The sequence below is a fragment of the Parambassis ranga genome, chromosome 7 (genome assembly GCF_900634625.1).
Source record: "Parambassis ranga chromosome 7, fParRan2.1, whole genome shotgun sequence".
Taxonomy (NCBI): Eukaryota; Metazoa; Chordata; class Actinopteri; family Ambassidae; genus Parambassis; species Parambassis ranga.
Window position 1 is genome coordinate 2,236,234 of NC_041028.1, and position 11,589 is coordinate 2,247,822.

General features: G+C 49.9%; 2 protein-coding genes across 5 annotated transcripts in view; both read left to right on the forward strand.

Moving 5' to 3' along the window:
* Positions 1–7,641, forward strand: part of LOC114439055 (IQ motif and SEC7 domain-containing protein 2-like) — an 87,638-nt gene extending 79,997 nt beyond the window's left edge. The window contains exons 14-17 of the mRNA XM_028410778.1: positions 1,340–1,501; positions 1,579–1,806; positions 2,092–2,141; positions 2,706–7,641. Of these exons, the coding sequence (XP_028266579.1) occupies positions 1,340–1,501; positions 1,579–1,806; positions 2,092–2,141; positions 2,706–3,920 (1,655 nt within the window). The 3' untranslated portion in view covers positions 3,921–7,641. The remainder of the gene's footprint in view (positions 1–1,339; positions 1,502–1,578; positions 1,807–2,091; positions 2,142–2,705) is intronic.
* A 306-nt stretch (positions 7,642–7,947) lies between these two features.
* On the forward strand, positions 7,948–11,557 carry LOC114439068 (ER membrane protein complex subunit 3). Of its 4 annotated transcripts, none has more exons than XM_028410804.1 (9): positions 7,948–8,049; positions 9,858–10,055; positions 10,130–10,187; positions 10,272–10,365; positions 10,499–10,603; positions 10,708–10,789; positions 10,904–10,983; positions 11,058–11,140; positions 11,323–11,460. In XM_028410804.1, the coding sequence occupies exons 2-9, from the start codon at positions 9,901–9,903 to the stop codon at positions 11,425–11,427; spliced, it is 762 nt and encodes a 253-aa protein (XP_028266605.1). In that variant the 5' UTR covers positions 7,948–8,049; positions 9,858–9,900; the 3' UTR covers positions 11,428–11,460. The 4 variants fall into 4 exon arrangements, with proteins under 4 accessions (XP_028266605.1, XP_028266604.1, XP_028266606.1 ...); XM_028410803.1 differs by having other exon boundaries at positions 7,984–8,172; positions 11,323–11,557; XM_028410805.1 differs by having other exon boundaries at positions 7,984–8,172; positions 10,456–10,603.
* Positions 11,558–11,589: the final 32 nt, after the last annotated feature.

The window sequence follows — 11,589 nt, forward strand, 5'->3', positions numbered from 1 at the left end:
CACTGGGTCCAGCTCTCCTCTGTCCCTGTGTGGACCAAAGCTGTCCTGTCAGATGTCTGTGGACGCTGCAGACAGAGACTCCAGCGGCTGTCCCTGCCCGGGACCAGCAGCTCTGCACCGCCCTGCTCACACAGTGCTCAGAGCCTCCTCTTCCTCACACTGATGTCTGCCTCCTCTGACCCGACTGCTGACACGTCCACCGTCTCTAAAATACTGAAGGAGTATTAATCCTCTAAGAACAGGAAGATGGAGGACACATGTCCCTCATTAAGTCACCTGTTAGAACCAAACACCTGCAGCACCAACAGCAGTCCCCTCTCTCATGCGTAGCTGCCTGCAGGACGCTCAGTCCGAGCCGGTCCGGTAGCTGTTGTTGTTGATCTGCTCCTGCAGTTGGAGCTAAATCGAACTTGGCAGGCGGTGCTGATGACTACGACCAGGACAGATTGTCTCATATGATTCATCAGCACAATTATACAGGCGCAGTGTGGGGGCGTGTGTGGGAAGGTGTGTGTGTGTCTGTGTGTGTGCAGTGACCGCCGTCAGGCTCGGACACAGATACGTCCACGGTGATTCTCTTTTTATGTTCTGGTCTGGACGGGTGGTCCTGTGTTTTTAAAAGCTGTTCGGAGGCTCCAACCATCAGCATCCACCCTAACTCCCACTAAACGGCTCCTCCTGAGAATCCTGATGAAGGTCCAACACCCACACCTTCATACGGCCGCCCCTGTCTTTTTTAGGTGCTTCCTTTCAGCCCTTCGTGTAAACCAAGCGGCAACCTTCGGGGCTCAAAGTGGAAGCCCATGCAGAAGTGTCAAAACTTGTAATTCACGCTGCAACAGCTAGGGGCTGGCTCCAAAAGCGAGTAATTTCCCATAGACTCCCATGTTAAAATGGCCGACTTCACAGCAGAAATTAACATGTTTACGGCCTGGTACAAAAAACCACTCTGGTCTCAGATGATAGGTTCTCTTCTAGTGTCAATTGTAGGGGGGATGAATTTTTTTACAACTCACTCGTTTCAATTGTATTCGGACTTAAAATTACGCATAATTATGGGCGTTGCCGCTTGAGTGACAGACAGTTGACGTATCACAGCGTGAGTTTCCTGCTTCCACAATCGCCCGCCCCCCTAAACCCCGCTCGTGCTCCCCCTCTTTGTCCATATTTGAGAGTTTTGGCGGACGTGACGCTGTCAACATGGCGGCGGTCATCACGTCCCGGAACCTCCCACCGAGCCTCAAAACGGCTCTTCAGAAACAAACGGGTGACGTCACGGAAGCTCTGTCCATAGTTTTTACTGTCAATGGTGTTTACCTGTGTTTTGTGTGTCTCTCAGATTACCCGCACGGTATCAGGCTGACATCTGCGAACCCTGGAGGAGAGAGGAAGGTGCTGATTGTCTTCACGGCTCCCAGCCAGCAGGACCGAGCACGCTTCACCTCTGACCTCCGAGAGAGCATCGCCGAGGTCCAGGAGATGGAGAAGTACAGGGTGGAGTGTAAGTGTGCCCGTCACAGTAGGAAGTGTTTTAGTGGCAGCGGTGTTTACGTCCCGTCCTCCGTCCCTCTCCTGCAGCCGAGCTGGAGAAGCAGAAAGGTGTGATGCGTCCCGGCATGCTGACAGGCGGAGGCCCAGGAGTCATGGGAACCCCGGGGGGCGGGGCCAACTCCAGTGGAGGGCCCATGAAAGGCGAGGTGATGAACGGCACCCTGGGTAGGCCGAGCCTCGACGACACGTACGCCTCGGTGGACGGACTGAAGCGCACGGCGCTCAGCTCGTCGCTCAGAGACCTCTCGGACACAGGTGAGGGCCGGGTCACATGACGCTGCGCCGCGTTCGTTTTTGTGGCAGAAATAGTTGAGTGCTGCAGGTTTTAGTGACTCACAGCAGAAATACATCTGTGCTCTTATGAAACTGATGAAATCCACACAGATGGAGGTTTAGTGAGAGGCGGTGGTGCTCTGTCTCCACCTGCTGGACAGTTGCAGGAACTACAACCTAAAGTTAAACACGTGTGACCTGCTGATTCCTGCTGAGAATGTTTGACAGACAGATGTTATAACCTGCCTCGCTCTGATTGGGTAACAGGGAAACGAGGTCGTAGGAACAGTGTGGGCTCATTGGACAGTACCATCGAAGTAAGTTTGCTGTCAGCTGACCTCCCAGCATGCCGTGCACGCCTAACAGCTGCATGTGTTTGTGAATGTGAATGTGCTGTGACGTCTCATCCGCCAAACACCTCCGATCCTCCTCACACTCCAGGAAGGTGTTTGAGTCATTGGGTTTGTCATCAGTCATTTTTATCTAAGAATGAATTTTACAGTGGTCCAGCGATGTTGAAGGAATCATCCTGTCCCACAGGGGGCGCTGTGCAGACAGCCAAAAAATGTAAAGCATCCTCCGCTCTGATTGGACACATCAGCCAGCAGCAGCAGAGCCCCTATAGATATATATATGTTAGGGCTCCGGCTGCCATGGAGGGAGGACCTCCTGTCCCCATCAGTCCTAATCTGAACGGACCAATCAGCAGCCGTTAGCAGCATGCTAGTATTTGACAGGAAGCACAAACATCTGCCGGCCTTCAGAGACCAGTGTCATCGATGTACTGTCCTCCTGTCCTGCATGTCTGTCCTAAAATCTGCATGTAAGTCAAATAGAGCCAATCCATCTGTCATGAATATCTACTTCTGCCTTCTCATCAGGGTTCCATTATTAGCAGCCCCAGGCCTCACCAGCAGCGCCCCCTGCCGGGTGGAGGTCTGTCCTACAGCCCCATGATGGTCCCCTCGTCTCCAGCAGCCTACCGGCCGCACCGCCCTACTCAGAGCCCCGGTACGGGGGTGGGGGGTGGGCCGGGGCTCTGTCACAACCAAGGAGGAGTCACAACCTCCCCACTCGTGAGCGGGGTAGGGGCTGGGGGCGGAGGAGGGATGGTGGGTGGAGTCGGCATGGGGAACTTTTTCGGCAGCCGCAGAGGCAAAGTTCCTGGTCCCCTGACGATGCCCTCACCCCCTCCTCAGGGTCCCCCGAGTCCCCTGATGATATCGTCACCCCCCCACTACCCCGCCCCCGCACCTCCCATCCCCCACCCATCCTCCCCTTCCCCATGCCCCTCCCCATCACCCAACCTCGTTCAGTCGGACTCGGTAGGAGTTGGAGGGGGAGGAGGTACGGGAGGGGGGCCGTCCAAGCTCCAGGCGTTGCATGCCCAGTATTGCCACGGCAGCACTGGAGGAGGCGGAGTCAGTGGACACCAGCAGCAGACGCCACCCCCGCCCTACCACCACCATCACCGCTACCATATGCAGAGCGTCCCGCAGCACCACGTCCTCTCACACAGGTTCTCCGCACCCCAACGGCAAGGACCGTCCGGCGGCGTTCCCTCTCATACCCAGCAGCATCAGAGGATGCAACGTGGCGTCGTCCACCACCCGCGCTACAACATGGGCTCAGGCTTCACCACGCCCCCACCTCTCTCCCCGCACTCCCCCGTCACACCTATTACCCCGCACGAACTCTACCATTCGCACCCCGTGGTGGGCCGGCCGGGTGGCGGCGCCAAGCTCCCACTGACCATCTCGCACTCACAGCCCCACCCACACGCTCACACACACTCTCACAACCACGCCATGCACACACACTCTCCACTCAGTCCCTCCCCCTCCGCCTCCCCCTCCACCCACTTCATCTTCGCCACCCCATCGCCCCAGACCCCGTCGGCAAGACTCGTCACCCAGACGCCTCCACAGCCCTATACCCCCCAATACCCACCGCTTTCGTCCATCCCACCTCCCCCTCCGCACTCCCCCTTACCTCCCCCGTCAACCGCCCCGCTCTCCCCGCATCCACCGGGAGCGGGAGGACAGGGGGGCGGCCCCAAATCGAAGCCCGTGAGCCGGATCAGCACGGTCGTGTGAGGAGGCCGAAGCCGAGGACTGTAGTGCGCCACCCGGCCGTGAGCCGCCGGGGGACAGTGGTGAGAGTGAGCAGAAGAGGCAGGAGGAGAGGAGGGGGGGGAGGGCAAATGCAGGTGTATCAACATGGCCAGATGGTGAGGAGGAGAGCGCTGAGAGCGGGGAAGAGGAAGTTACTCAGCCTGTGCTACTTTCACATCCACTTCCCCCGCAGGTAGGACGATGTTTTCTCTGCAGGAGCACCGACCACGCTCCCCTACGCCGTCTTCATCACTTCTCTGTGTCCACACATTCCCTTCGTAGTGCCCTTCAGAGGGACTCGGGCGGACATGTTTGTAGTTCTTCACTGACACAGGATGTCTGTGTTGTAGTGGGAGTGGTGTGTTGCTGTGGTGGATACATGGTTCAGGGAACAGTGCCTGCGGGGTTAGCGCTCGGTGCTAACGCGCTCTGTGGTGTTGGCTTAAAGGGACAGTTCGGGTGTTTTTGAAGCCTGAGAGCAGAACGAGTCCCGTTAGTTTATCCCAAAAACCTCACACCACTCTGTTACCCGCACACGCAGCACTGGTACCATAGTTTGGGATGTTGACATAGTTACAAGCCATGAGGCATCACTGAGAAGCAGGCGTGGTTAGCATTGATATGGTGCCGTTTCTGTGTCTTAGACAGGCATGCATGACCTGTGCAATAGCTAATGAGTGTCGGTGTGTCCATGGTTAAATCCTGTACGCAGGGGAGCGATGTGTCGTGACCTGAAGCCCCCAGAAGTTTATTTGGCCATAAAAGAGAGCTGAGGACTTTGGACAGGAACCATAAACTCTATGAAACCTTTAAAGAAGCCATCCTAACTAAACTACAGGTGTCTTTTTACCTTTGTGTTCTGCAAAAAAAGCCTTTAGTGTTCGTGGATTACAGGGTTCCAGCAGGGGGCGCCATGTTGGGTTTATTATTTATTCTTGTAAAGGAGGGGTTAATTTATTCATTTGTACTGAACCTGTGAAAGCGCTCCCTCAATATGAAGTGCTCCAGTATTTATGTCCAGTGTATATATATATATATATATATACACACACTCCGTGCTCCATGTGTGACCCTCTGTGTGGCCAGAGGAGCAGATTCCTGAAGCCCAGACAGCGATGACGGCGTTAACTCCGTCCTCTCTGCACCTTCAGCAGCAGCGTGTTTATCAGAGCTGGGTGGGAAACTATTAAACACTTAACCTGGATGTTTCCAGAAGAATCCCCACATCCTGTCTCAGCTATAATTTAATACTTTGAATTAAAAGGTTCTATTTATGTGTATGTTTGTTGGAAAAACATGATTTTATCTTTAATGTTTAAGGACTGCTGTCAGGAAGATCTCCAGAGAAGCACAAGTCGAATCATTTCATGATTATTCAAATATGACAAATATGAAAAACGTCCACGCCATTTCCCACCCAGGCCGAATGACGGCTGTGTCTCTGACGGCGCGTTAGGGCCACATGTTACAAACAGTTAAAACAGTCTGAACTCTCCATCAGCATGGAGGGAAACTTGTCAGAAGAACTCAAAAATATCAGAAAATCAAGATTATTCTCCAGTATTATCTTTGGATTAACTCGTTTGTGACCCTAATGTGGCGTCGAGAAATGTGATGTACTTGAGAGTGAATGAGGTTTAACCCCACGTTCACCACAGTGATGGAGAATAAGGTGCCTTCAGACATAAAGATGGTACAATATATATATATATGATCATAAGAAATGATGATGAACCGCCTGGGAGCAGACGGTCCAGCGTGGATCCGTGCTGACTGACTGTGTCCACCGTAGAAAACACATGAAGCCATGTTTAACCTCTGTGTGAAGGACCGAGCCATCACCCAGCAAGGACACGAAGGAGCCGGACACCGGACCTGCCGTCACCCAGAAGGACTCGCTAACATCTCACAGGACTGGAGTGCACGTTCCACCGCCACGCAGCACGGACTCAAACTAAACTGATTTCTACACTTTATTTTTACACGTTGAGTTTAACCCTTTACCATGTCAGTGTTTCCACCTCATGCAGATGGTGGATGTCGGGGCAGGAAGCCCGCGGTGGCTGGTAGAAAGTTCCTCCATCACTCCAACTCTTTTACCAGCCGTTTGCATTTTTCGGACCAGCGCCAGCCTCTTATACATATATGAGCCGAAGCTCTGAGTCCCCGGTGATGACGCGAATGCACCGACTGTAGATATTAACTGTACAGTGTGTTCTCTTCAGTGGGGCCGACAGCAGCCATCTGTACCTGAGGTTCAGACTTGCTTGAATTAACAAAAACGTGTGCTCTAACAACCAAAAGCTCATCCGGGTCCTTCTCTTTGAGTGCCTCAGGGTTCCCCCCAGACAGACACACTGTAAGAAATCCTCTGTGTGTGTTGATCCTCTGACGGAGTCCCTCTGGGAGCCGTCACGGGCCCCCTGCTGTTTTCAACCTGAAGAACCCCTTTGACTTTTTAGAGTGTGCTACTGATATTATTATCAATATTGTTGTGTGACAAGCTTCTACTAACACAATGTACTCCTTGGGCTGTTTTGTATTTTTAGCATTTTTTAATTTTGTTATGTGCTTAAATCGTGAGATGACTTTTGTTCCTTTTTTTTCTAAATTTGGGCCTCTTGATGAGAGAACTGAAGCCTTTTTATGTTTTAATATGTTTACAACAAAAAGCAAGACTTTTCTGTGACTAACATGTTCTAATATTTTTAATACTGACTGTGATATTTAATTTAACTCCACCCACGGCATGCTTGAACAAACACACACACGCCTGCACACCCCTGAATCATCGCCGAGCCTCTCATGGAAACAAGCAAACACTTCTGCTACCAAACATGCAAACAAACACTTCACGATGAGCTGCTAGCAACCCTGGACCCCCTGGACCCCCTGGTCCCCTGGACCCCGTCATGTCTCTGCAGCCACCTGTAGACCCAGTCCAGACTAAACCATAGAGTTCTCGAGGAGCAGTGGATCAAACCTACCTCGTAAGGACATCCGCGACATCTCGCCCTGTTTCCGTGCATGGCCACGCTAAATCAAGCACATCCTCCAGAGGCTCCAGACCTCTGCTTCGAGCACGCTGATGTTCGCAGGTTGTAGTTACTTCATATCAGAGCTGTGATGTGTTTTGACCTCAGAGGTCGCTCCTGGTGTAGAGACATGTGGGACACAGCAGGGAGCTCCACAAGCATTTATCACTACAGCAGGGAGGGTGTTTGATAGCTGACGATCTGTGATGTCATCAAACAGGAAGTAGGAAGTTAGAAAACTAAAAGATGAAGATCTGTGAGTGGATGTACAGACATGTTCACAGAAACAACACAAAGTGGAAACATTCTGATGTGAAGCGATGTGGAGTGAACACAGCACGCGTACATCAGAGGTCTGGTCCTCCATCGAGGCCTCTCCTTTCTGCCCGGGTCTGCGCTCCCCTCTCGGTTTGCATGTGGTATTTATTACAGTATCTGCACTGAATGAACTGTATTATAAACATGAATGTACAGACCAGTCGTTTAATGCAGAGCGCTCACTTTGCTCCTCGGCGGGGGCCGGAGACGGAGGGTCTGCTGCAGGCAGAACAGGGAACGCTTCAACAGCAGACCCGGTTCACACGCATCCTGGTCTGAGGTCTGAGCTGAGGACAGCTGGATTTGTTTATAGTGTAGAGCAAAGAGAGACTGGAATAGTCCTTGTAAAATTGTACGAGTAAAGTGTCAAATATGTGTCAACAGAGACGACATTATTTTAAAAACTATGTATGGAAACTTTTAGCTGTGTATATAAATATATATGACTTTATGTACTTTGTTTTTGAAACTGCAGAGATATGAAAAGTGGAAATATTTATTGCTCTAAAGATATAAAAATGTTCATGTGCATAAAAAGACGCGTCCTGTTTTCTTTGGTCACACACACACACACACACACACACACCGTGTAAAGTCTGCTGAAGTGCTCAGACCTGACCCCCTGTAGTTCTGATCAGCGGACAGTAGGTGGCGGTGATGCGCTGGAGGCCAGCTCCCATTAAACACGAAGAAGAAGAAGAAGAAGCTGCCGCTGCGCGTGCCTGCTGTGTTGCTAGCACGCAAAGTTTATAAATGTGGTGAGTTTCGTTGATTTTGCGGATAATTCTCTGAATAAGTTGCGCGGCTGACGGAACGTGATGAGGATAAACGGACCGGACCGTCACTGAGCCGAACCGTGGATGTAAACAGTCATTTTAAAGGTAAACGTCTGACTACGCTTACTAGCTACATTAGCCGGCTAGCGCCTTTAGCCGTCTGTATTTATGGAAACTGCGGCTAATGCTAACTTTAGCCGGAGCGTGATGAATGAGAAGGGGTCAGGGCTCCGCAGCGGCTCGGGCCACAGCGGTGTTTATGTGGAGGTGAAGCAGCTGTTCGCGGTCTCCGGGCCTGTGACGGGTCGTTTTACGGAGTGTTGCCGCTGGGAGCAGGCAGCGGTGAACATGCGGGGTTGTTGTGTGTTCACTAACAGACCCGTCTGTCAGGAAGTGTGTGTTTGTTGTGTGTTTGTTGTGTGTTGAGCTGCGGCTCAGACAGACACACTGTTCTGGAGCTTCAGGTTCGTTCTGTTACTCAGTTGTTGTCTTTAGTGTCAGTGTGCTTTTATTTTGAAGGGACCTGCTTTTTAGGGTTAATAATACATGTTATGTTTAGATTGTTGTATTTATTATGCAGATGTTCATTTACATTAAGTCTGATATATTCATGCATGTAAATATCTACATCTAACTGTGTCTATTGTGAACCATGACTTCACAATAGACGGGTTGATTAGGGTGATTGACACCTCGATCAAAAGGTCAGAACCAATAGATTTGACAGGTAGTAGTAATATTAGTGCTAGACTCACCAATGACCAGCCACATGGAAGAAAATGCATTTTATGCTAAACAACCGTTGATACATTCTCCCCCCAAAAAAAGTCCTCCACAAACATAATAAATGTCTAAGCCTAATATTTGTAGTCTTGAATAAACACAGACATGTTGGTCTATATGAACCGAGGATTTATTGCCTTCAAATATGATGATTACTGCAAATTTACAGAAGAAAGACAGAATTTTTTGTTACTCGCTCTAAACTAGTGATTTTTTACTTTTATATTCTTTATATTCTAATTTATCAAATGTTTATAATATAGAAAAACAACTGTAAAAGTGTCAATTGGTAAAGTCTCAGCTTTCATATGACACCTTGTTTGTTTGTGTGACTTGAAGTATCACAGGGCTGGTAATAACCATGTGGCAAGAGGGTCGACTTTGATATGAGAATTTTATTTTGATGATTGATAATTGATTTGCATGGTGTTGAAGTTATGTTTGATGTGTGTAAATATGGCTTATATGTGCTTGTAGTAGAGTTTCTCCTGTTTAATTTGATATGTAATATGATTATTTTTTTACACGGTTAGTACAGTGTTATATGGCTTTTATTTTTTGGGGTGCATGAAAAAGCCCCAAATCTGGGTCCCTTGGGTTAGAAAGGGTTGTACATGTAAAAGTACTTAAGACTTTCACTTAAGAAGGATTGTTGATGCAGCACGTCTACTCTTACATCAGTGTATTTTACTGAGTAACTGTACGTTTACTTCAAAATATCGATAAAGTTACATCTGATCCATGAATTCATGCTGTGTTTAATGTTTGTGTAAAAATCAGACATCCTGCTTTCACACACCATTTGTGTGGTTTGTATCAAGTGCTTATGGAGCGCTGTGTACTTGTGTGAAGGTCTTTCCTCATGTAAAATTAGCTGTGCTGCTCACCGACTGATTTCACAGTGATGGTGGAGTTGTTTTTATGCTACATCTTTAAATATAACTTCAGACATTTAACATCTGAAAACACACACACACGCTCCTCATCGATCGGTTCTGTTTCCTCAGAGTCCGTCTGTCTGTGTTCGGTCGGTGCGTTGAACAGGGAGCCATGGCTGGTCCAGAGCTCCTGCTGGACTCCAGTATTCGCATGTGGGTGCTGCTGCCCATCGTCTGCATCACCTTCTTTGTCGGGATCATCCGTCACTACGCCACCCAGCTTCTGCACAGCGAGAAGAAGGTGGACCTGCAGCAGGTCTCCGACAGGTGAGAGGCGATCCGAGCAGAGATCAGACCAGCAGCTTTTCCTCAGCTGAGCCTTTGTTGGTGTTTGTGTTCAGTCAGATGCTGCTGCGCAGCCGCGTCCTCAGGGAGAATGGAAAGTACATCCCCCGACAGGTACTGTTGTCGTCTGTGTTCACTCTGGAAGCTGCAGACCTGCTGTGTGGGTCGCTGTGTTGAACTGTTGTGTCACTGTTGTAGTCTTTCACCATGAGGAAACATCACTTCAACAACGCAGAGACCGGCTTCTTCAAGAAGGTCAAGAGGAACGTCATCCCCAAGAACCCCATGACAGGTGTGTGTCTGTGTGTGTGTGTGTGTGTGTCTGTATCCTGTTGTTGGTCCTTCAAGTTTGTGTAGAACATGTAATCTTGACTTTAACCAGTAGGGGGAGCTCTCATGCTCCTGCCTGTTGTGTGGTGTTTTAGACACCAGCATGTTGACCGACATGATGAAGGGAAACCTGACCAACGTCCTGCCCATGATTCTGATTGGTGGATGGATCAACTGGGCTTTCTCTGGATTTGTAATAAGTGAGTTCTTTCAGCTGTCATTCATCTTCACTGACACACACACACACACACACACACTGACTGGATGATGACCTCTGCTGTGTTTCCTTTGTGTCGCTCTACAGCGAAGGTGCCGTTCCCTCTGACTCTGACGTTCAAGCCGATGCTGCAGAGAGGCGTGGACCTGATGTCACTGGACGCTTCCTGGTAAGCATCAGTCCATCGGACCGTGAAGGCGGCCCGACCCGTCCTGGCAGTGGGTGTGAGTGTCTGGTCTTTACGCTGGTTTGATGTTGTGTGGTGTTCTTGTCATGTGCGCAGGGTGAGCTCCGCGTCCTGGTACTTCCTGAACGTGTTTGGACTGAGGAGCATGTACAAGCTCATTCTGGGTCAGGACAACGGTGAGTCCTCACCCTCACACCCAGCAGCACACATCTGACCTCTGTCAAGATAAACATGTTTGTTTCTTGTTCAGCTGCGGACCCGTCACAGTTCATGCAGGACCAGATGACTGGCGCTGCCATGGCGATGCCCCCTGACCCCAACAAGGCCTTCAAGGTCAGACACCTTATATTTCATTTATCATGTTATTTTTAGTGTTTGTGGATAAACAGAATGAACAGAAGAGAACCTGTAGTGTCATTGTTCCTCAGAATTATTAAAACAAGCTGAGTAGTTTTTCTTTATTGTCACTGTGAAGACGCAGCGATAACACTGTGTGAACTGTGTGTGTGTTTCAGAGCGAGTGGGAGGCGCTGGAGATCGTGGAGCACAAGTGGGCGCTGGAGACCGTGGAGGAGGAGCTGATGTCCAGACCTCTGAACTTTGGGTCGTTGGACAGCTAGGACCTGCTGGTGGTGGACGGTTCTGCGGTTCGGTCCTCACAGCTGCAGCAGATGTGAATGTTTTGAGAAGAACAGGCGATGATTCGTGTGTTTACTCGCTGCTTTATTTAAAATGTGACACATGATCTAAGCTCACTGTGTGTGTGTTTTTTTTGGTCAGAC

What these genes read in the sequence shown, in the direction of transcription:
- LOC114439068 (XM_028410804.1), top strand. Translation starts at nt 9,901, where the DNA reads ATGGCTGGTCCAGAGCTCCTGCTGGACTCCAGTATTCGCATGTGGGTG. An exon ending in CCCCAAGAACCCCATGACAG is followed by an intron (nt 10,366 to 10,498) that starts GTGTGTGTCTGT and finishes GTGGTGTTTTAG; the next exon opens with ACACCAGCATGTTGACCGAC. An exon ending in ACCCCAACAAGGCCTTCAAG is followed by an intron (nt 11,141 to 11,322) that starts GTCAGACACCTT and finishes TGTGTGTTTCAG; the next exon opens with AGCGAGTGGGAGGCGCTGGA.